Genomic DNA, 25,046 nt, shown 5'->3' on the forward strand with positions numbered 1-25,046 from the left:
ATGATGTTGGTGATGGAGATGATGATGTTGGTGATGGAGATGATGTTGGTGATGGAGATGATGGAGATGATGTTGGTGATGGAGATGATGATGACTACTGTGTTGATCACGGTGGTATTCATGTTGAAGCTGATGCTGACAATGCTGATGGTGATGGTGGTGATGATGATGTGGCTGTGGTGATGATGATGGTGGCGGTGGTGGTGGTAATGACGATGATGATGGTGGTGACGATGATGATGGCCGCGATGATAGTGGCGATTATAGTAACGATGATGATGGTGATGATGGGGGTGAAGATGATGATGGTGATGATGGCGATGGGTGGTGGCGATAATGTTGGTGATGATGATGGTGATGATGATGGTGGTGTTGACGTTGTTTATGCGATGGTTCAATCGCCCGACGGGGTGGCCTGGTGCTAGGGGCTGGAATCTGTAGCTGGCTCGCTACAAATGCCACCCCCGTGCCGGTGTTGACAAGTCGGCCTGACGCTTTATTAACCACGACTCTCCCCGTGCTGCCATGCCCTCTCCACTGCTACTCTGGGTCCCTGCAGCCTCGAGGCTAACCACCCCCACACCCCATTTCTCTCTCTCTGGGCTTTAATCTGACACACACACAGCGGGGGCTAGGAGATGTTAACTACCTCGCCTGGTACGCAGGAGATCGTGGGTTCGATCCCGACCCTGACGATGCCTGCTGCTGCTGCTGTAGATTTGGAGTCTGCGTCTCTCTCTCTCTCTCTCATCATCATCACGGTGGCTAGGAGATGTTAACTACCTCGCCTGGTATACAGGAGGTCGTGGGTTCAATCCCGACCCTGACGATGCCTGCTGCTGTATACTTGGAGTCTGCGTCTCTCTCCCCGTGGTGGTCACTGCGTGGATTTGTCTCCGGCTCCTCCGGCTTTCCCCTCCACATTGAGGGTCAACATCGTCACCACGTGTTCAGCGTCTTTGGCTGCTGATGTATAAATTTCAACACGGTGGTGACGATGCTGATGATGACGATGCCACCACGTGGTGGTGATGACGATGACGATGCCACCACGTGATGGTGATGACGATGACGATGCCGCCACGTGGTGGTGATGACAATCCCACCACGTGGTTGAGCTGATATAATTTTCGATGGCCAGGGTGTCGCTTCTAAACAAGAGTGACGACACAGCAGCTGAGCGGGGCCTTGCACCTGGTGTGTAAAATAAACAAAGCGTTTAGTTTACATGAGTTACCTGCTGCTGTGCGTGTAGCACATCAGCACCGGGGAAGACACAAATAGTTGACAAGCTGAAATAGATATAACATATATTAGTGTGCCGTTCAAGGCCGTAGCCGTGGAGTCAACATTGGTGGGGATCAAATCTTCCAGGGGGTATGGGGGAACCCCCCCAGAAAAACATCTACATTTGAAAACGAATTTCCTGCCTAAAATATAAAAAATCACTAGCACTTAGGATGGACTTTTTAATGTATTTTCTAACAATAATTTCTACTAGTGTATTGTATTTACATTGCTCTGTTTTTTTAATTTTTTTACCTTTTCTTGTTTCATTGTATTTAATAGCCGAGATTGGGGATTAATAAAGTACAACCATAACCGTAACCACAATCACGTAAACATAAATCTATTTTATAGCAAAGTATTGAGGGGGGGACATTTTGAGCATATATCATAATTACAGGCTTGGTGTCGTTAAATACCATCACTAGCAGCCCGACACACAGTCGATTATTAGTAGGGCCCCTTCACGATTGCCCCAATGAGTTACTTGGTCGCGAAATCCCACGTGCTAACATTCATCGACTCAGATTATTACGACCATCACTGGCACTGTGATAGAAGCATGTTTGTGATGGCATTGTCCTGGGACTGGCCCCAGCCACAACGGCGTCAAGACGAGAGAGATAAGTCCATACTCTTTGGTTCTTCCGGTAAAGTCGTCACGTTGGTATAAAATAAACTAAGTCACGACGTTTCGATCGCAACACAAGTGGTCGTCCTCAGGCGGAAAAAAAACAGAATCCAGCAGTGGAACTGCAGAACCAGCGAGAGAGCAGTTACAACAACAATACGTTATTATATACGTGGTGATGGGCCAGCAGGCGAGGTCTCAGCTGGAAAGGAATTCCATCCCCGCTACAACAACAAGGTTATTATATACGTGGTGATGGGCCAGCAGGCGGGGTCTCAGCTGGAAATGAATTCTATCCCCACTACAACAACAATACGTTATTATATACGTGGTGATGGGCAAGCAGGCGAGGTCTCAGCTGGAAAGGAATCCCATCCCCGCCACTACAACAACAAGGTTATTATATACGTGGCGATGGGCCAGCAGGCGAGGTCTCAGCTGGAAAGGAATCCCATCCCCGCTACAACAACAAGACGTTATTATATACGTGGTGATGGACCAGCAGGCAGGGTCTCAGCTGGAAAGGAATTCCATCCCCGCTACAACAAGGTTATTATATACGTGGTGATGGGCCAGCAGGCGGGGTCTCAGCTGGAAAGGAATTCCATCCCCACTACAACAACAAGGTTATTATATACGTGGTGATGGGCCAGCAGGCGGGGTCTCAGCTGGAAAGGAATCCCATCCCCGCCACTACAACAACAAGGTTATTATATACGTGGTGATGGGCCAGCAGGCGGGGTCTCAGCTGGAAAGGAATTCCATCCCCGCTACAACAACAAGACGTTATTATATACGTGGTGATGGGCCAGCAGGCAAGGTCTCAGCTGGAAAGGAATTCCATCCCCACTACAACAACAAGATTATTATATACGTGGTGATGGGCAAGCAGGCGAGGTCTCAGCTGGAAAGGAATTCCATCCCCACTACAACAACAAGACGTTATTATATACGTGGTGATGGGCAAGCAGGCGAGGTCTCAGCTGGAAAGGAATCCCATCCCCGCCACTACAACAACAATGTTATTATATACGTGGCGATGGGCCAGCAGGCGAGGTCTCAGCTGGAAAGGAATCCCATCCCCGCTACAACAAGACGTTATTGTATACGTGGTGATGGGCCAGCAGGCAGGGTCTCAGCTGGAAAGGAATTCCATCCCCGCTACAACAAGGTTATTATATACGTGGTGATGGGCCAGCAGGCGGGGTCTCAGCTGGAAAGGAATTCTATCCCCACTACAACAACAAGGTTATTATATACGTGGTGATGGGCCAGCAGGCGGGGTCTCAGCTGGAAAGGAATCCCATCCCCGCCACTACAACAACAAGGTTATTATATATGTGGCGATGGGCCAGCAGGCGAGGTCTCAGCTGGAAAGGAATCCCATCCCCGCTACAACAAGGTTATTATATACGTGGTGATGGACAAGCAGACAGGGTCTCAGCTGGAAAGGAATCCCATCCCCGCTACAACAACAAGACGTTATTATATACGTGGTGATGGGCAAGCAGGCGGGGTCTCAGTTGGAAAGGAATCCCATCCCCGCCACTACAACAACAAGGTTATTATATACGTGGTGATGGGCCAGCAGGCGGGGTCTCAGCTGGAAAGGAATCCCATCCCCGGACACAAGCACGTCAGTTGTAATATAAGAGGGGGTTTTCCCCTTTTTTCTGGAAACAAAACTGAAACCTCATTACAAGGATTCATGTTACTGCATTAACCACAATATTTGTGTGTGTGTCTGTGTGTGTACTATATGTGTGTGCTGTGTGTGTGCTATATGTGTGCTGTGTGTGTGCTGTGTGTGTGTGCTGTGTGTGTGCTACAGGTGACGGGGCTGGTGCTGCTGTGTGTGGGTGTCTGGGGATCGCTGTGTGTGTGTGTGCTGTGTGTGTGTGCTATGTGTGCTGTGTGTGCTGTGTGTGTGTGTGCTGTGTGTGTGCTGTGTGTGTGCTGTGTGTGTGCTGTGTATGCTGTGTGTGTGCTGTGTGTGTGCTATGTGTGCTGTGTGTGTGCTGTGTGTGTGTGTGCTGTGTGTGTGCTGTGTGTGTGTGCTGTGTGTGGGTGTGCTGTGTGTGTGCTACAGGTGACGGGGCTGGTGCTGCTGTGTGTGGGTGTCTGGGGATCGCTGTGTGTGTGCTGTGTGTGCTATGTGTGCTGTGTGTGTGCTATGTGTGTGCTATGTGTGTGTGCTGTGTGTGCTGTGTGTGTGTGTGCTGTGTGTGTGCTGTGTGTGTGCTACGGGTGACGGGGCTGGTGCTGCTGTCTGTGGGTGTCTGGGGATCGCTGTGTGTGCTGTGTGTGTGCTGTGTGTGTGCTATGTGTGTGCTATGTGTGTGCTGTGTGTGTGATGTGTGTGTGCTGTGTGTGATGTGTGTGTGATGTGTGCTATAGGTGACGGGGCTGGTGCTGCTGTCTGTGGGTGTCTGGGGATCGCTGTGTGTGTGATGTGTGTGTGCTGTGTGTGTGTGCTATGTGTGTGCTGTGTGTGTGCTGTGTGCCATAGGTGACGGGGCTGGTGCTGCTGTCTGTGGGTGTCTGGGGATCGATGTGTGTGTGCTGTGTGTGTGTGCTATGTGTGTGCTGTGTGTGTGCTATGTGTGTGTGTGCTGTGTGTGTGTGCTATGTGTGTGTGTGCTCCAGGTGACGGGGCTGGTGCTGCTGTCTGTGGGTGTCTGGGGATCGCTATGTGTGTGATGTGTGTGTGCTGTGTGTGTCTGTGTGTGTGCTGTGTGTGTGATGTGTGTGTGCTGTGTGTGATGTGTGTGTGCTGTGTGTGTGCTGTGTGTGTGTGATGTGTGTGTGCTGTGTGTGTGTGCTCCAGGTGACGGGGCTGGTGCTGCTGTCTGTGGGTGTCTGGGGATCGCTGTGTGTGTGTGCTGTGTGTGTGCTGTGTGTGTGTGCTGTGTGTGTGCTGTGTGTGTGTGCTGTGTGTGTGCTATGTGTGTGTGTGCTGTGTGTGCTGTGTGTGTGTGCTGTGTGTGTGATGTGTGTGTGCTGTGTGTGTGCTGTGTGTGTGATGTGTGTGTGCTGTGTGTGTGCTGTGTGCCATAGGTGACGGGGCTGGTGCTGCTGTCTGTGGGTGTCTGGGGATCGCTGTGTGTGCTGTGTGTGTGTGATGTGTGTGTGCTGTGTGTGTGCTGTGTGTGTGATGTGTGTGTGCTGTGTGTGTGTGCTATGTGTGTGTGCTATGTGTGTGTGTGCTGTGTGTGTGTGCTGTGTGCTACAGGTGACGGGGCTGGTGCTGCTGTCTGTGGGTGTCTGGGGGTCGCTGTGTGTGTGATGTGTGTGTGCTATGTGTGTGTGCTATGTGTGTGTGTGCTATGTGTGTGTGCTATGTGTGTGTGTGCTATGTGTGTGCTGTGTGTGTGCTGTGTGTGTGATGTGTGTGTGATGTGTGTGTGCTGTGTGTGTGATGTGTGTGTGCTGTGTGTGTGTGCTGTGTGTGTGCTATGTGTGTGTGCTATGTGTGTGTGTGCTGTGTGTGTGTGCTACAGGTGACGGGGCTGGTGCTGCTGTCTGTGGGTGTCTGGGGGTCGCTGTGTGTGTGCTGTGTGTGTGCTGTGTGTGTGCTGTGTGTGTGTGCTATGTGTGTGTGCTGTGTGCTCCAGGTGACGGGGCTGGTGCTGCTGTCTGTGGGTGTCTGGGGATCGCTGTGTGTGTGCTGTGTGTGCTGTGTGTGTGCTATGTGTGTGTGCTGTGTGCTACAGGTGACGGGGCTGGTTCTGCTGTCTGTGGGTGTCTGGGGATCGCTGTGTGTGTGTGTGCTGTGTGTGTGCTATGTGTGTGCTATGTGTGTGCTATGTGTGTGTGCTGTGTGCTACAGGTGACGGGGCTGGTGCTGCTGTCTGTGGGTGTCTGGGGATCGCTGTGTGTGTGCTATGTGTGTGTGCTGTGTGTGTGCTGTGTGTGTGCTGTGTGTGTGTGCTATGTGTGTGTGCTGTGTGTGCTGTGTGTGTGCTGTGTGTGTGATGTGTGTGATGTGTGTGTGTGATGTGTGTGTGTGATGTGTGTGTGCTATGTGTGTGCTGTGTGTGTGCTATGTGTGTGTGCTGTGTGTGTGCTATGTGTGTGCTATGTGTGTGTGCTGTGTGTGTGCTGTGTGTGTGCTGTGTGTGTGCTGTGTGTGTGCTATATGTGTGCTATGTGTGTGTGTGCTACAGGTGACGGGGCTGGTGCTGCTGTCTGTGGGGGTCTGGGGGTCGCTGTGTGTGTGATGTGTGTGTGCTATGTGTGTGTGCTGTGTGTGCTGTGTGTGTGTGCTATGTGTGTGTGCTGTGTGTGCTGTGTGCTACAGGTGACGGGGCTGGTGCTGCTGTCTGTGGGGGTCTGGGGGTCGCTGTGTGTGTGATGTGTGTGTGCTGTGTGTGTGTGCTATGTGTGTGCTGTGTGTGTGTGCTATGTGTGTGTGCTATGTGTGTGTGTGTGCTACAGGTGACGGGGCTGGTGCTGCTGTCTGTGGGGGTCTGGGGGTCGCTGTGTGTGCTGTGTGTGTGTGCTATGTGTGTGCTGTGTGTGTGCTGTGTGCTACAGGTGACGGGGCTGGTGCTGCTGTCTGTGGGTGTCTGGGGGTCGCTGTGTGCTGTGTGTGTGCTGTGTGCTATGTGTGTGTGCTGTGTGTGATGTGTGTGTGTGTGCTGTGTGCTACAGGTGACGGGGCTGGTGCTGCTGTCTGTGGGGGTCTGGGGGTCGCTGTGTGTGTGCTGTGTGTGTGTCTGTGTGTGTGCTGTGTGTGATGTGTGTGTGCTATGTGTGTGTGCTGTGTGCTACAGGTGACGGGGCTGGTGCTGCTGTCTGTGGGGGTCTGGGGGTCGCTGTGTGTGTGCTGTGTGTGTCTGTGTGTGTGCTGTGTGTGATGTGTGTGTGCTATGTGTGTGTGCTATGTGTGTGTGTGTGCTACAGGTGACGGGGCTGGTGCTGCTGTCTGTGGGTGTCTGGGGGTCGCTGTGTGTGCTGTGTGTGTGCTGTGTGTGTGTGCTATGTGTGTGTGTGTGCTATGTGTGTGCTATGTGTGTGCTATGTGTGTGTGCTGTGTGCTACAGGTGACGGGGCTGGTGCTGCTGTCTGTGGGGGTCTGGGGGTCGCTGTGTGTGCTATGTGTGCTGTGTGTGTGTGCTATATGTGTGCTGTGTGTGTGCTGTGTGCTATAGGTGACGGGGCTGGTGCTGCTGTCTGTGGGTGTCTGGGGGTCGCTGTGTGTGTGTGCTGTGTGTGTGTGCTATGTGTGTGTGTGCTGTGTGCTACAGGTGACGGGGCTGGTGCTGCTGTCTGTGGGGGTCTGGGGGTCGCTGTGTGTGTGCTGTGTGTGTGTGTGCTGTGTGTGTGTGCTGTGTGTGTGTGCTATGTGTGTGTGCTGTGTGCTACAGGTGACGGGGCTGGTGCTGCTGTCTGTGGGGGTCTGGGGGTCGCTGTGTGTGCTGTGTGTGTGCTGTGTGTGTGCTGTGTGTGTGCTGTGTGTGTGCTATGTGTGTGTGCTATGTGTGTGTGTGCTGTGTGTGTGCTGTGTGCTACAGGTGACGGGGCTGGTGCTGCTGTCTGTGGGGGTCTGGGGGTCGCTGTGTGTGCTATATGTGTGTGTGCTATGTGTGTGTGCTATATGTGTGCTATGTGTGTGTGCTGTGTGCCATAGGTGACGGGGCTGGTGCTGCTGTCTGTGGGGGTCTGGGGGTCGCTGTGTGTGCTGTGTGTGTGCTGTGTGCTACAGGTGACGGGGCTGGTGCTGCTGTCTGTGGGTGTCTGGGGGTCGCTGTGTGTGCTGTGTGTGTGCTGTGTGCTACAGGTGACGGGGCTGGTGCTGCTGTCTGTGGGTGTCTGGGGATCGCTGTGTGTGCTGTGTGTGTGTGATGTGTGTGTGCTGTGTGTGTGTGATGTGTGTGTGCTGTGTGTGTGCTGTGTGTGTGATGTGTGTGTGCTGTGTGTGTGTGCTGTGTGCTACAGGTGACGGGGCTGGTGCTGCTGTCTGTGGGTGTCTGGGGATCGCTGTGTGTGTGATGTGTGTGTGCTGTGTGTGTGCTGTGTGTGTGCTATGTGTGTGTGTGCTGTGTGTGTGCTATGTGTGTGTGCTGTGTGTGATGTGTGTGTGTGTGCTGTGTGCCATAGGTGACGGGGCTGGTGCTGCTGTCTGTGGGTGTCTGGGGGTCGCTGTGTGTGTGATGTGTGTGCTGTGTGTGTCTGTGTGTGTGCTGTGTGTGTGTGTGCTGTGTGTGTGTGCTGTGTGTGTGTGTGCTGTGTGTGTGTGCTATGTGTGTGTGCTGTGTGCTACAGGTGACGGGGCTGGTGCTGCTGTCTGTGGGGGTCTGGGGGTCGCTGTGTGTGCTATGTGTGTGTGTGCTGTGTGTGTGTGCTATATGTGTGCTGTGTGTGTGCTGTGTGCCATAGGTGACGGGGCTGGTGCTGCTGTCTGTGGGGGTCTGGGGGTCGCTGTGTGTGCTATGTGTGTGTGTGCTATGTGTGCTGTGTGCCATAGGTGACGGGGCTGGTGCTGCTGTCTGTGGGGGTCTGGGGGTCGCTGTGTGTGTGATGTGTGTGTGCTGTGTGTGTGCTGTGTGTGCTGTGTGTGTGATGTGTGTGTGCTGTGTGCTATGTGTGTGTGTGCTGTGTGCTACAGGTGACGGGGCTGGTGCTGCTGTCTGTGGGGGTCTGGGGGTCGCTGTGTGTGCTGTGTGTGTGTGCTGTGTGCTACAGGTGACGGGGCTGGTGCTGCTGTCTGTGGGGGTCTGGGGGTCGCTGTGTGTGCTGTGTGTGTGTGCTGTGTGCTACAGGTGACGGGGCTGGTGCTGCTGTCTGTGGGGGTCTGGGGGTCGCTGTGTGTGTGTGCTGTGTGTGTGTGTGATGTGTGTGCTGTGTGTGTGTCTGTGTGTGTGCTGTGTGTGCTATGTGTGTGTGTGCTATGTGTGTGTGTGCTACAGGTGACGGGGCTGGTGCTGCTGTCTGTGGGGGTCTGGGGATCGCTGTGTGTGTGATGTGTGTGTGCTGTGTGTGTGTGATGTGTGTGCTATGTGTGTGCTGTGTGCTATAGGTGACGGGGCTGGTGCTGCTGTCTGTGGGGGTCTGGGGGTCGCTGTGTGTGTGTGATGTGTGTGTGATGTGTGTGTGCTATGTGTGTGTGTGCTACAGGTGACGGGGCTGGTGCTGCTGTCTGTGGGGGTCTGGGGGTCGCTGTGTGTGTGATGTGTGCTATGTGTGTGTGCTGTGTGCTACAGGTGACGGGGCTGGTGCTGCTGTCTGTGGGGGTCTGGGGGTCGCTGTGTGTGTGCTGTGTGTGTGCTGTGTGTGTGTGCTATGTGTGTGCTGTGTGTGTGTGTGCTCCAGGTGACGGGGCTGGTGCTGCTGTCTGTGGGGGTCTGGGGGTCGCTGTGTGTGTGCTGTGTGTGTGCTGTGTGTGTGTGCTATGTGTGTGCTGTGTGTGTGTGTGCTCCAGGTGACGGGGCTGGTGCTGCTGTCTGTGGGGGTCTGGGGGTCGCTGTGTGTGTGCTGTGTGTGTGCTGTGTGTGTGCTGTGTGTGCTATGTGTGTGTGTGCCATAGGTGACGGGGCTGGTGCTGCTGTCTGTGGGGGTCTGGGGGTCGCTGTGTGTGTGATGTGTGTGCTATGTGTGTGCTATGTGTGTGCTATGTGTGTGTGTGCTACAGGTGACGGGGCTGGTGCTGCTGTCTGTGGGGGTCTGGGGGTCGCTGTGTGTGCTGTGTGTGTGCTGTGTGTGTGTGTGCTGTGTGCTATAGGTGACGGGGCTGGTGCTGCTGTCTGTGGGGGTCTGGGGGTCGCTGTGTGTGTGATGTGTGTGCTATGTGTGTGCTATGTGTGTGCTATGTGTGTGTGTGCTACAGGTGACGGGGCTGGTGCTGCTGTCTGTGGGGGTCTGGGGGTCGCTGTGTGTGCTGTGTGTGTGCTGTGTGTGTGTGTGCTGTGTGCTATAGGTGACGGGGCTGGTGCTGCTGTCTGTGGGGGTCTGGGGGTCGCTGTGTGTGTGATGTGTGTGTGATGTGTGTGTTATGTGTGTGCTATATGTGTGCTATGTGTGTGCTGTGTGCCATAGGTGACGGGGCTGGTGCTGCTGTCTGTGGGGGTCTGGGGGTCGCTGTCGCTGGGCCCCTACCTGGCGCTGCTCTCCGAGCAGGGGGCAGGGGGGGGCGGCACCGCCGCCACCGCCCCCCTCGTGCTCATGGCCACGGGGGCAGCCATCCTCCTCTTCGGGCTCGTCGGCTGCCTGGCCACCTGCAGGGGCAGCCCGTGCCTGCTCAAGCTGGTGGGGGCACGGGGGGCACGGGGGGCACGGGGGGGCGGGGCGCGGACGGGGGGGCGGGGCACGGGGGGCGGGGCACGGGGGGAGGGGCACGGGGGGTGGGGGCACGGGGCGGGGCGGGGCACGGGGGGGGCGGGGCGGGGCACGGATGAGCGGGGCGGGCACGGGGGGCGGGGGGGCGTGGGGGGCGGGGCGTGGCACAGGGGGGCGGGGCACGGGGGGGCGGGGCACGGGGGGGCGGGGGGCGTGGGGGCGGGGCGGGGGCACGGGGTCACGGGGGCGGGGCGGGGCACGGGGGGCGGGGCACGGGGCGGGGCATGGGGGGCGGGGCACGGGGGGCGGGGCACGGGGGGTGGGGGCACGGGGCGGGGCACGGGGGGGGGACTGGGGGGCGGGGGGGGAACACGAGTACAGGCTGTTAGAGGCTACACGGGGGATCTTTGTCTGTGTATAGGTGCTGCTGCTACTCGCTACTAACAGCACTTGCCCCTACAGCCTGTTAGAGGCTACACGGGGGATCTTTGTCTGTGTATAGGTGCTGCTACTCGCTACTAACAGCACTTGCCCCTACAGCCTGTTAGAGACTACACGGGGTATCTTTGTCTGTGTATAGGTGCTGCTGCTACTCGCTACTAACAGCACTTGCCCTTGCAGTCTGTTAGAGGCTACACGGGGGATCTTTGTCTGTGTATAGGTGCTGTTGCTACTTGCTACTAACAGCACTTGCCCCTACCGTGTGTGTGTGAGGCTACCTGGGGGCTCTTTGTCTGTGTCTGTGTGTACAGTACGCAGTCCTCCTGCTCACCGTGTTCCTGGCTGAACTCATCGCTGGGATTTCTGGCTTCATCTTCCGTCACGAGGCATCGAGATCACAGCCTGACTCACTCACAGCCTGACTCAGTCACAGCCTGACTCACTCACAGCCTGACTCACACAGAGCCTGACTCACTCACAGCCTGACTCACCCACACACAGCCTGACTCACTCACATCCTGACTCACTCACAGCCTGACTCACTCACAGCCTGACTCACCCACAGCCTGACTCATACAGAGCCTGACTCACTCACAGCCTGACTCACCCACACACAGCCTGACTCACTCACAGCCTGACTCACTCACAGCCTGACTCACTCACAGCCTGACTCATACAGAGCCTGACTCACTCACAGCCTGACTCACCCACACACAGCCTGACTCACTCACAGCCTGACTCACTCACTCACAGCCTGACTCACTCACACACAGCCTGACTCACTCACAGCCTGACTCAGTCACAGCCTGACTCACTCACAGCCTGACTCACACACACACAGCCTGACTCACTCAGAGCCTGACTCACCCACACACAGCCTGACTCACTCACAGCCTGACTCACTCACAGCCTGACTCACCCACAGCCTGACTCACACACACACAGCCTGACTCACTCACAGCCTGACTCAGTCACAGCCTGACTCACCCACTCACAGCCTGACTCACCCACAGCCTGACTCACTCACAGCCTGACTCACTCACAGCCTGACTCACTCACCCAGAGCCTGACTCACACACACACAGCCTGACTCAGTCACAGCCTGACTCACTCACAGCCTGACTCACACACAGCCTGACTCACTCACAGCCTGACTCACTCACAGCCGGACTCACTCACTCACAGGCTGACTCACTCACAGCCTGACTCACTCACAGCCTAACTCACTCACAGCCTGACTCAGTCACAGCCTGACTCACTCACTCACAGGCTGACTCACTCACAGCCTGACTTACTCCCACACAGCCTGACTCACTCACAGCCTGACTCACACACTCACAGCGTGACTCACTCACAGCCTGACTCACTCACAGCCTGACTCACTCACAGCCTGACTCACACACTCACAGCCTGACTCACTCACACACAGCCTGACTCACTCACACAGCCTGACTCACTCACAGCCTGACTCACCCACACACAGCCTGACTCACTCACAGCCTGACTCACTCACACACAGCCTGACTCAGTCACAGCCTGACTCACTCACAGCCTGGCTCACTCACAGCCTGACTCACTCACAGCCTGACTCACTCACCCAGAGCCTGACTCACACACACAGCCTGACTCAGTCACAGCCTGACTCACTCACAGCCTGACTCACACACAGCCTGACTCACTCACAGCCTGACTCACTCACAGCCTGACTCACTCACAGCCTGACTCACTCACAGCCTGACTCACTCACAGCCTGACTCACACACAGCCTGACTCACTCACAGCCTGACTCACTCACAGCCTGACTCACACACTCACAGCTTGACTCACTCACAGCCTGACTCACTCACAGCCTGACTCACACACTCACAGCCTGACTCACTCACACACAGCCTGACGCACTCACACACAGCCTGACTCACTCACAGCCTGACTCACTCACAGCCTGACTCAGTCACAGCCTGACTCACACACTCACAGCCTGACTCACTCACACACAGCCTGACTCACTCACACACAGCCTGACTCAGTCACAGCCTGACTCACCCACACACAGCCTGACTCACTCACAGCCTGACTCACCCACACACAGCCTGACTCACTCACAGCCTGACTCACTCACAGCCTGACTCACTCACAGCCTGACTCACTCACAGCCTGACTCACTCACAGCCTGACTCACACACTCACAGCCTGACTCACTCACACACAGCCTGACGCACTCACACACAGCCTGACTCACTCACAGCCTGACTCACTCACACAGCATGACTCACTCACATCCTGACTCACTCACAGCCTGACTCAGTCACAGCCTGACTCACTCACAGCCTGACTCAGTCACAGCCTGACTCACACACTCACAGCCTGACTCACTCACACAGCCTGACTCACTCACACACAGCTTGACTCAGTCACAGCCTGACTCACCCACACACAGCCTGACTCACTCACAGCCTGACTCACCCACACACAGCCTGACTCACTCACAGCCTGACTCACTCACAGCCTGACTCACACAGAGCCTGACTCACTCACAGCCTGACTCACCCACACACAGCCTGACTCACTCACAGCCTGACTCACTCACAGCCTGACTCACTCACAGCCTGACTCACCCACACACAGCCTGACCCACTCACAGCCTGACTCACTCACTCACAGCCTGACTCACTCACAGCCTGACTCACTCACAGCCTGACTCACTCACAGCCTGACTCATACAGAGCCTGACTCACTCACAGCCTGACTCACCCACACACAGCCTGACTCACTCACAGCCTGACTCACTCACTCACAGCCTGACTCACTCACACACAGCCTGACTCACTCACAGCCTGACTCAGTCACAGCCTGACTCACTCACAGCCTGACTCACACACACACAGCCTGACTCACTCAGAGCCTGACTCACCCACACACAGCCTGACTCACTCACAGCCTGACTCACTCACAGCCTGACTCACCCACAGCCTGACTCACACACACACAGCCTGACTCACTCACAGCCTGACTCAGTCACAGCCTGACTCACCCACTCACAGCCTGACTCACCCACAGCCTGACTCACTCACAGCCTGACTCACTCACAGCCTGACTCACTCACCCAGAGCCTGACTCACACACACACAGCCTGACTCAGTCACAGCCTGACTCACTCACAGCCTGACTCACACACAGCCTGACTCACTCACAGCCTGACTCACTCACAGCCGGACTCACTCACTCACAGGCTGACTCACTCACAGCCTGACTCACTCACAGCCTAACTCACTCACAGCCTGACTCAGTCACAGCCTGACTCACTCACTCACAGGCTGACTCACTCACAGCCTGACTTACTCCCACACAGCCTGACTCACTCACAGCCTGACTCACACACTCACAGCGTGACTCACTCACAGCCTGACTCACTCACAGCCTGACTCACTCACAGCCTGACTCACACACTCACAGCCTGACTCACTCACACACAGCCTGACTCACTCACACAGCCTGACTCACTCACAGCCTGACTCACCCACACACAGCCTGACTCACTCACAGCCTGACTCACTCACACACAGCCTGACTCAGTCACAGCCTGACTCACTCACAGCCTGGCTCACTCACAGCCTGACTCACTCACAGCCTGACTCACTCACCCAGAGCCTGACTCACACACACAGCCTGACTCAGTCACAGCCTGACTCACTCACAGCCTGACTCACACACAGCCTGACTCACTCACAGCCTGACTCACTCACAGCCTGACTCACACACTCACAGCTTGACTCACTCACAGCCTGACTCACTCACAGCCTGACTCACACACAGCCTGACTCACTCACAGCCTGACTCACTCACAGCCTGACTCACACACTCACAGCTTGACTCACTCACAGCCTGACTCACTCACAGCCTGACTCACACACTCACAGCCTGACTCACTCACACACAGCCTGACGCACTCACACACAGCCTGACTCACTCACAGCCTGACTCACTCACAGCCTGACTCAGTCACAGCCTGACTCACACACTCACAGCCTGACTCACTCACACACAGCCTGACTCACTCACACACAGCCTGACTCAGTCACAGCCTGACTCACCCACACACAGCCTGACTCACTCACAGCCTGACTCACCCACACACAGCCTGACTCACTCACAGCCTGACTCACTCACAGCCTGACTCACTCACAGCCTGACTCACTCACAGCCTGACTCACTCACAGCCTGACTCACACACTCACAGCCTGACTCACTCACACACAGCCTGACGCACTCACACACAGCCTGACTCACTCACAGCCTGACTCACTCACACAGCATGACTCACTCACATCCTGACTCACTCACAGCCTGACTCAGTCACAGCCTGACTCACTCACAGCCTGACTCAGTCACAGCCTGACTCACACACTCACAGCCTGACTCACTCACACAGCCTGACTCACTCACACACAGCTTGACTCAGTCACAGCCTGACTCACCCACACACAGCCTGACTCACTCACACCCTGACTCACCCACACACAGCCTGACTCACTCACAGCCTGACTCACTCACAGCCTGACTCACACAGAGCCTGACTCACTCACAGCCTGACTCACCCACACACAGCCTGACTCACTCACAGCCTGACTCACTCACAGCCTGACTCACTCACAGCCTGACTCACCCACACACAGCCTGACCCACTCACAGCCTGACTCACTCACTCACAGCCTGACTCACTCACAGCCTGACTCACTCACACACAGCCTGACTCACTCACACACAGCCTGACTCACACACTCACAGCCTGACTCACTCACAGCCTGACTCACACCCTCACAGCCTGACTCACTCACAGCCTGACTCACTCACACACAGCCTGACTCACTCACAGCCTGACTCACTCACACAGCCTGACTCACTCACATCCTGACTCACTCACAGCCTGACTCAGTCACAGCCTGAATCACTCACAGCCTGACTCAGTCACAGCCTGACTCACACACTCACAGCCTGACTCACTCACATACAGCCTGACTCACTCACACACAGCCTGACTCAGTCACAGCCTGACTCACCCACACACAGCCTGACTCACTCAGAGCCTGACTCACCCACACACAGCCTGACTCACTCACAGCCTGACTCACTCACAGCCTGACTCACCCACAGCCTGACTCACACACACACAGCCTGACTCACTCACAGCCTGACTCAGTCACAGCCTGACTCACTCACAGCCTGACTCACCCACAGCCTGACTCACTCACAGCCTGACTCACTCACAGCCTGACTCACTCACCCAGAGCCTGACTCACACACACACAGCCTGACTCAGTCACAGCCTGACTCACTCACAGCCTGACTCACACACAGCCTGACTCACTCACAGCCTGACTCACTCACAGCCGGACGCACTCATTCACAGGCTGACTCACTCACAGCCTGACTCACTCACAGCCTAACTCACTCACAGCCTGACTCAGTCACAGCCTGACTCACTCACTCACAGGCTGACTCACTCACAGCCTGACTTACTCCCACACAGCCTGACTCACTCACAGCCTGACTCACACACTCACAGCGTGACTCACTCACAGCCTGACTCACTCACAGCCTGACTCACTCACAGCCTGACTCACACACTCACAGCCTGACTCACTCACACACAGCCTCACTCACTCACACAGCCTGACTCACTCACAGCCTGACTCACCCACACACAGCCTGACTCACTCACAGCCTGACTCACTCACACACAGCCTGACTCAGTCACAGCCTGACTCACTCACAGCCTGGCTCACTCACAGCCTGACTCACTCACAGCCTGACTCACTCACCCAGAGCCTGACTCACACACACAGCCTGACTCAGTCACAGCCTGACTCACTCACAGCCTGACTCACACACAGCCTGACTCACTCACAGCCTGACTCACTCACAGCCTGACTCACACACTCACAGCTTGACTCACTGACAGCCTGACTCACTCACAGCCTGACTCACACACAGCCTGACTCACTCACAGCCTGACTCACTCACAGCCTGACTCACTCACAGCCTGACTCACTCACAGCTTGACTCACTCACAGCCTGACTCACTCACAGCCTGACTCACACACTCACAGCCTGACTCACTCACACACAGCCTGACGCACTCACACACAGCCTGACTCACTCACAGCCTGACTCACTCACAGCCTGACTCAGTCACAGCCTGACTCAGTCACAGCCTGACTCACACACTCACAGCCTGACTCACTCACACACAGCCTGACTCACTCACACACAGCCTGACTCAGTCACAGCCTGACTCACCCACACACAGCCTGACTCACTCACAGCCTGACTCACCCACACACAGCCTGACTCACTCACAGCCTGACTCACTCACACAGCCTGACTCACTCACACACAGCTTGACTCAGTCACAGCCTGACTCACCCACACACAGCCTGACTCACTCACAGCCTGACTCACCCACACACAGCCTGACTCACTCACAGCCTGACTCACTCACAGCCTGACTCACACAGAGCCTGACTCACTCACAGCCTGACTCACCCACACACAGCCTGACTCACTCACAGCCTGACTCACTCACAGCCTGACTCACTCACAGCCTGACTCACCCACACACAGCCTGACCCACTCACAGCCTGACTCACTCACTCACAGCCTGACTCACTCACAGCCTGACTCACTCACACACAGCCTGACTCACTCACACACAGCCTGACTCACACACTCACAGCCTGACTCACTCACAGCCTGACTCACACCCTCACAGCCTGACTCACTCACAGCCTGACTCACTCACACACAGCCTGACTCACTCACAGCCTGACTCACTCACACAGCCTGACTCACTCACATCCTGACTCACTCACAGCCTGACTCAGTCACAGCCTGAATCACTCACAGCCTGACTCAGTCACAGCCTGACTCACACACTCACAGCCTGACTCACTCACATACAGCCTGACTCACTCACACACAGCCTGACTCAGTCACAGCCTGACTCACCCACACACAGCCTGACTCACTCACAGCCTGACTCACCCACACACAGCCTGACTCAGTCACAGCCTGACTCAGTCACAGCCTGACTCACTCACAGCCTGACTCACTCACCCACAGCCTGACTCACACACACAGCCTGACTCACTCACAGCCTGACTCACTCACAGCCTGACTCAGTCACAGCCTGACTCACCCACAGCCTGACTCACTCACACACAGCCTGACTCACTCACACACAGCCTGACTCACTCACACACAGCCTGACTCACAGCCTAACTCACCCACAGCCTGACTCACTCACACACAGCCTGACTCACTCACACACAGCCTGACTCACTCACATCCTGACTCACTCACAGCCTGACTCACTCACACACAGCCTGACTCACAGCCTGACTCACCCACAGCCTGACTCACTCACACACGGCTGTGTGCGTGTGTAGATTAATGGGCTGTTTCGGAGCAACCTGAAGAGAGCACTTGATGCCTACAGCGGAACGTCACACAGCGGCAGTGACGGAGCCATCGATACGCTACAACGCACGGTGATAGCGCTCACCACTCACCACTCACGCTCACCACTCACCACTCACGCTCACCACTCACACTCACCGTGTCACCCACTCAACCTCTCACCCTCCCACCCACCCACTCACCCACCCACTCACCCTCTCACCCTCTCTCCCACTCACCCACTCACCCTCCCACCCACTCACCCACCCACTCACCCTCTCACCCACTCACCCCCCCACTCACCCACCCACTCACCCTCTCACCCTCTCACCCACTCACCCCCCCACTCACCCACCCACTCACCCTCCCACCCACCCACTCACTCACTCACCCACCCACCCACCCACCGACTCAGCCACCCACTCACCCTCTTACCCTCTCACCCACTCACCCACCCACCAACTCACTCACTCACCCACCCACTCACCCTCTCACCCACCCACTCACCCACCGTCTCACCCTCTCACCCACTCACCCACTCACTCACCCTCCCACCCACCCACTCACACACTCACCCACCCACTCACCCACCCACTCACCCACCCACTCACCCACTCACCCACCCACTCATCCACTCACTCACCCTCTCACCCACTCACTCACCCTCTCACCCACTCACCCACCCTCCCACCCACCCACCCACCCTCTCACCCACTCACCCACCCTCCCACCCACCCACTCACCCTCTCACCCTCTCACCCACCCACTCACCCACTCACCCACCCTCCCACCCACCCACTCACCCTCTCACCCACTCACTCACCCTCTCACCCACCCACTCACTCACCCTCTCACCCTCTCACCCACCCACCCACTCACCCTCTCACCCTCTCACCCACCCACTCACTCACCCTCTCACCCTCCCACCCACCCACCCACTCACCCTCCCGCCGTGTCCCAGCTGCGCTGCTGTGGGCTGAACGACTACGAGGATTGGTGGAAGACTCCGTACGGCGAGGCGAGCGGAGTGCCCCCCAGCTGCTGCGTCAACGCCACCGACTGCGGCGCCGGCGCCCTCGGCAACGCCACCAGCGCCGGGACCATCGTCTACCGCCAGGCAGGCGACGGGCCCCACCGGCGCCCCGCGCCACGGAGACCGACTCCCTTCGCTCGGCCCTCGCGGACTCGGGGGGGGGGGGGGGGTTGCCACGGCGAGCATCAAAGTGGCCCGGCTGCAGGGCGACCACCTGCAGCCGGGTCCTGGGGCAGGAGGTCACGGAAGGCGTCCCACTCGTTGGCCTCGTCCCACAGCCCTCCGCTGATGTTCCTCTTCGGTGGCGGGGGGGGGGGCGTGAGGCACCGCCGGCTCTTGTTGACGGGGAGGCGAGCTCACGGTAGCCCGGGGCGCTGAGCGGCTTCCCGCACCTCACCGCCACGCTGCCACGCCCCCTTCATTGTTTTGTTCGGAAGAAGAGCCACCCCCTGTTGTTTGGCAAGTCTCCTGCCCCCGAGCGGAGGACTGTCCGCCCGTCATGGTGGCAGGAGCCAGAGCCGGTCCACCGGACCTCCTGAATGCCACGGAGATCCAGGTTGGTACCGGTCCAGCTCCCGACTGAGGAGTGCCAGCCTCTCCTCCGCAGTGGGCGTCCGAACATTCCACGTGGCCACACGTAGTGGTTTTTTGCTTCTGGAGGAGTCCCGAGGGTGGAGATTCAGTCTCCTGGCTCCGCCCAATGGGGTCTGGCCAGGAGACGTCATAGACGCCTGTCCCCCCGGGGCCTCCGGCTCCTTGCACCCGTCCAGAGCCCCCATTGGCTGACTTGTTGGCTACAAACGCCATGAGGGGTAAAGCCGAATGGGATTGGCCGTTCCGCCCATGACAATGCTCGCTTCCGCCACAGCGCTGCCGTCCGGCACCACTGAGGGGATGGTTTTTGCGGGACTCTCACAACTCCCGGGGCATCTCACGCTGCCTCAGTATGAGGCCGGGAACAGTCCTGGCAAAGATGAATCAACATCGCCTCGCCAGGCACACTGAGGAGAGGCTTGCGGAGCCCCAATGCGGGTTCAGGAAAGGGCGGTCCTGCACAGATGCCATATTTTCTGTCCGTCTGCTACAGCAGAGGTGTAGGGAATTCCAACAAGACCTACATCTCTGCTTTATTGACCTGGTCAAGGCCTATCATACCATCAGCAGGCCTGGGCTCTGGGTTGTTCTTCGTGCTTTTGGAGTCCCTGACCCTCTGCTCATGATCATTAAGGACCTTCATGATGGTGAGTGGCTCCGGGTAAAACTACGTGGCCGGGAGTCAGAGCCATTCCCTGTACACCTTGGGGTGCGACAGGGATGTCCTCTGGCTCCCACATTATTTAACATATATTTTGACCACGTAGTTCGTGAAGCCTTCAATAGCTGTACCGGGGGAATCTCCATATGGTACAGATATAATGGGAGGCTGATCGATGCCCGGATGCGGTCAAGGGATGGCTCCCTATTGCTCAACCACGTTATGTATGCCGATGATTTGGTAATAGCCGCTCATTCAGAGGAGGAGTTGGAGACGCTGCTGCTGAGACTGGAGCGTGCCACTAAGAGATGGGGCCTTACCATCAGCCCCACCAAAACTAAGCACCTGCCTGGGTATTTTGTACCATCGGACACTCCACCCCCACAACTCCCAATCGGTGATGGGGCAGTTGTGGAGAGAGTTGAGAGTTTCCCATACCTGGGCAGTGTGCTTATGACCGGCTCCAGTTTAACAGCAGAGGTCTCACTCCGAATCAGTCGAGTGGCAATAACTTTTCATCGGTTGCGTAACGCTGTGTGGAAGCTACCTGGTCTGTCGCTCCGCACTAAGCTTCAGGTCTTCTCGGCCACGGTCATTCCCTCCCTTCTCTACGCTTGCGAAACGTGGACCCCCCCTAATGGAACATCTTCGCCGGTTAGAAACATTTAGGCTAGCCTGCCTACGATCCATCCTGGGTTTAACCAGGCTGGATTGTGTGAGGAGCTCACAAATTCTTGAAAGATCTGGGCACGGTCCCATCGGTGAGCTCCTCCGGCAGGCAAGGCTGCGTTGGCTGGGTCATGTAGCCCGCATGCCCAGCCACCGCATGCCGAAACAGCTTTTGTTCGACCGGATTGAGGGGGCTAAACGGGCGCGGCACAGGCTAGAGAAGAGATGGAGTGATATAGTACAGGAGGACGTGGAGCTGAGTGGACTTGCCGATGACTGGTACCAACGGTGTCAAGATCGGCCTCTGTGGAGGAGGCTCGTGAAGGACGCTACTGGGCAGTTCGAGGCAGTCGCCCTCCAACAACAACGGAGGGCGGAGGAGCGACGCTCACAACAACGAGCGGAGCGCCGGGTGGCTAAAGCACAGCAGGTTGGCACAGTAGGGGGCACAGGTGGTGCAGCAGCCAGTCATCTCAGTCAGTCGACCCGTGGCACCTGGGTCTGCCCCGTGACCTCCTGCTAGCGGGCGTTCGACACTTCACGTGGCCTCACGGTGCACATAGCCTGGCACAAGCGTCGTGGTGACGTCACCGCCACTTAGTGGCGAATGGCGGTTGTTGTTGTTGTTGTGTCACTGTGTGTGTGTGTCACTGTGTGTGTGTCACTGTGTGTGTCACTGTGTGCTGCAGGGTTGCTTCACGCTCGTCACCAGCTTCATGCAGCAGCACCTCGCTGTGATAGCCGGCATCGCCTTCGGCATCGCCTTCTCGCAGGTACCTACCGACTCACTTACCTACACACCTACTCACCTACCTACTCATCCACCTACTCACTTACTCACCTACTCACCTACTCACCGACTCACCCACCTACTCACCTACCTACTCACCTACTCACCTACTCACCGACTCACCGACTCACCCACCTACTCACCTACTCACCGACTCACCTACCTACTCACCTACTCACCTACCTACTCATCCACCTACTCACCTACTCACCTACTCACCCACCTACTCACCTACCTACTCACCTACTCACCTATTCACCTACCTACTCATCCACCTACTCACCTACTCACCTACTCACCCACCTACTCACCTACCTACTCACCTACCTACTCACCTACCTACTCACCTACCCACCTACCTGAGGTCACCGCCACGCTTTGCTGTCGGGGCCTTCCCCTAGGTCGACTCGGCCTCAAATGTCTGCCCGGTGGTGCGGTGGGCCCAGTCAAAACCGCCAGCACTTGACCTCCCCCCTTCCCGGCAGACAGCTTGGGCTACCTGGGGACCTTTGCCTGCGTCTGTGTGCCCGCAGGTGTTTGGCATTGCGATCTCCTGCTGCCTCGCCAGACACATCAACGCCAACCAGTACGAGATGGTGTGAGGTCAGTTGCCCGCCACCAGTTGCCCGCCACGAGTTGCTGCCCGTAACACGTCGCCCGTAACACGTCGCCCGTAACACGTCGCCTGTAACACGTCGCCCGTAACACGTCGCCCGTAACACGTCACCCGTAACACGTCGCCCGTAACACGTCGCCCGTAACACGTCGCCCGTAACACGTCGCCCGTAACACGTCGCCCGTAACACGTCGCCCGTAACACGTCGCCTGTAACACGTCGCCCGTAACACGTCGCCTGTAACACGTCGCCCGTAACACGTCGCCCGTAACACGTCGCCCGTAACACGTCACCTGTAACACGTCACCCGTAACACGTCGCCCGTAACACGTCGTCTGTAACACGTCGCCCGTAACACGTCGCCCGTAACACGTCGCCCGTAACACGTCGCCCGTAACACGTCGCCCGTAACACGTCGCCCGTAACACGTCGCCCGTAACACGTCGCCCGTAACACGTCGCCCGTAACACGTCGCCTGTAACACGTCGCCCGTAACACGTCGCCGTGATTTTCCTGTCACCAACCCGTTGCAATGAGTTGCCCGTGGCGAGTTGCCCGTGGCGAGTTGCCCGTGGCGAGTTGCCCGTGGCGAGTTGCCCGTGACGAGTTGCCCGTGACGAGTTGCCCGTGGCGAGTTGCCCGTGACGAGTTGCCCGTGGCGAGTTGCCCGTGGCGAGTTGCCCGTGACGAGTTGCCCGTGACGAGTTGCCCGTGACGAGTTGCCCGTGGCGAGTTGCCCGTGACGAGTTGCCCGTGACGAGTTGCCCGTGGCGAGTTGCCCGTGGCGAGTTGCCCGTGGCGAGTTGCCCGTGAAACATTGCCACGGGTTGCCCACGACTTGTCGCACGCGAAACGTTGCCCTTAATACGTTGCCACGAGTTTCCTGTCACCAACCCGTTGCAATGAGTTGCCCGTGATATGTTGTTGCCCGTAACAAGTTGCCTGTAAAATGCTGCCTTGAGCTGCCTGTAACCAACCCAGTTCCATGAGCTGCCTGTGACATGTTGTCCATAATTCGTTGCAGTCAGTTGCCTGTCGCCACCAATCCGTTGCCATCAGTTGCCTATGACATGTTGAATGGAACATGTTGCCCGTAATGTTGTCATGAGTTGCCTGTAACCAACCCGTTGCAATGAGTTGCCTGTGACATGTTAACCTATGACACGTTGCCTGTAATTCGTTGCCAGCAGCTCGTTGCCTCTAACACGTTGCATGCAACATGTTGCCTGGGACGCGTTGCCTGAAACCTGCCAACCCCTGTTTACGTGTGTTGCAGGTCACGCGGGGCGGGAACAGTTGCCAGCTGTTGACCCCACCAGCTGTTGACCCCTCCAGCTGTTGACCTCTCCACCTGTTGACCCCACCAGCTGTTGACCCCTCCAGCTGTTGACCTCTCCACCTGTTGACCCCACCAGCTGTTGACCCCTCCACCTGTTGACCTCTCCACCTGTTGACCCCACCAGCTGTTGTCCCCTCCACCTGTTGACCCCACCACCTGTTGACTGCTCCACCTGTTGACCCCTCCACCTGTTGACCCCTCCACCTGTTGACCCCACCATCTGTTGACCCCACCACCTGTTGACCGCACCACCTGTTGACCCCACCAGCTGTTGACCCCTCCACCTGTTAACCTCTTCACCTGTTGACCTCTCCACCTGTTGACCCCACCAGCTGTTGACCTCTCCACCTGTTGACCCCACCAGCTGTTGACCTCTCCACCTGTTGACCCCACCAGTTGTTGACTTCTCCACCTGTTGACCCCACCAGCTGTTGACCCCACCAGCTATTGACCCCTCCACCTGTTAACCTCTCCACCTGTTGACCCCACCACCTGTTGACTGCTCCAACTGTTGACCCCTCCATCTGTTGACCCCTCCACCTGTTGACCCCACCGGCTGTTGACCTCTCCACCTGTTGACCCCACCAGCTGTTGACCCCTCCACCTGTTGACCCCACCATCTGTTGACCCCTCCACCTGTTAACCTCTCCACCTGTTGACCTCTCCACCTGTTGACCCCTCCACCTGTTGACCCCTCCACCTGTTGACCCCACCATCTGTTGACCCCACCATCTGTTGACCCCACCACCTGTTGACCCCTCCACCTGTTGATCCCACCACCTGTTGACCCCACCAGCTGTTGACCCCTCCACCTGTTGACCCCACCACCCGTTGACCCCTCCACCTGTTGACCCCTCCACCTGTTGACCCCTCCACCTGTTGACCCCACCATCTGTTGACCCCACCACATGTTGACCCCTCCACCTGTTGACCCCTCCACCTGTTGACCCCACCACCTGTTGACCCCACTACCTGTTGTGTCAAGATCGGCCTCTGTGGAGGAGGCTCGTGAAGGATGCTACTGGGCAGTTGGAGGCAGTCGTCCTCCAACAATAACGGAGGGCGGAGGAGCGACGCTCACAACAACGAGCGGAGCTCCGGGTGGATAAGGCACAGCAGGTTGGCACAGTAGGGGACACAGGTGGTGCATCAGCCAGTCATCTCAGTCATCTCAGTCAGTCGACCCGTGGCACCTGGGTCTGCCCCGTGACCTGCCAGCGGGCGTTCGACACTTCACGTGGCCTCAAGGTGCA

The 25,046-nt window shown here is 57.1% G+C and overlaps 1 protein-coding gene across 1 annotated transcript; it reads left to right on the forward strand.

Moving 5' to 3' along the window:
- Positions 1-3,264: 3,264 nt before the first annotated feature.
- On the forward strand, positions 3,265-25,046 carry LOC142908106 (tetraspanin-7-like). The gene is made up of 8 exons (XM_076058333.1): positions 3,265-3,276; positions 9,956-10,165; positions 10,948-11,022; positions 18,082-18,183; positions 19,053-19,208; positions 21,738-21,821; positions 22,372-22,441; positions 23,731-25,046. The coding sequence occupies exons 1-7, from the start codon at positions 3,265-3,267 to the stop codon at positions 22,438-22,440; spliced, it is 708 nt and encodes a 235-aa protein (XP_075914448.1). The 3' UTR covers position 22,441; positions 23,731-25,046.

The sequence above is a fragment of the Petromyzon marinus genome (genome assembly GCF_048934315.1).
Source record: "Petromyzon marinus isolate PM22_M1 ecotype Great Lakes invasive population chromosome 70 unlocalized genomic scaffold, UKy_Petmar_22M1.pri1.0 chr70_unloc.2, whole genome shotgun sequence".
In the NCBI taxonomy this organism is placed as follows: Eukaryota; Metazoa; Chordata; class Hyperoartia; order Petromyzontiformes; family Petromyzontidae; genus Petromyzon; species Petromyzon marinus.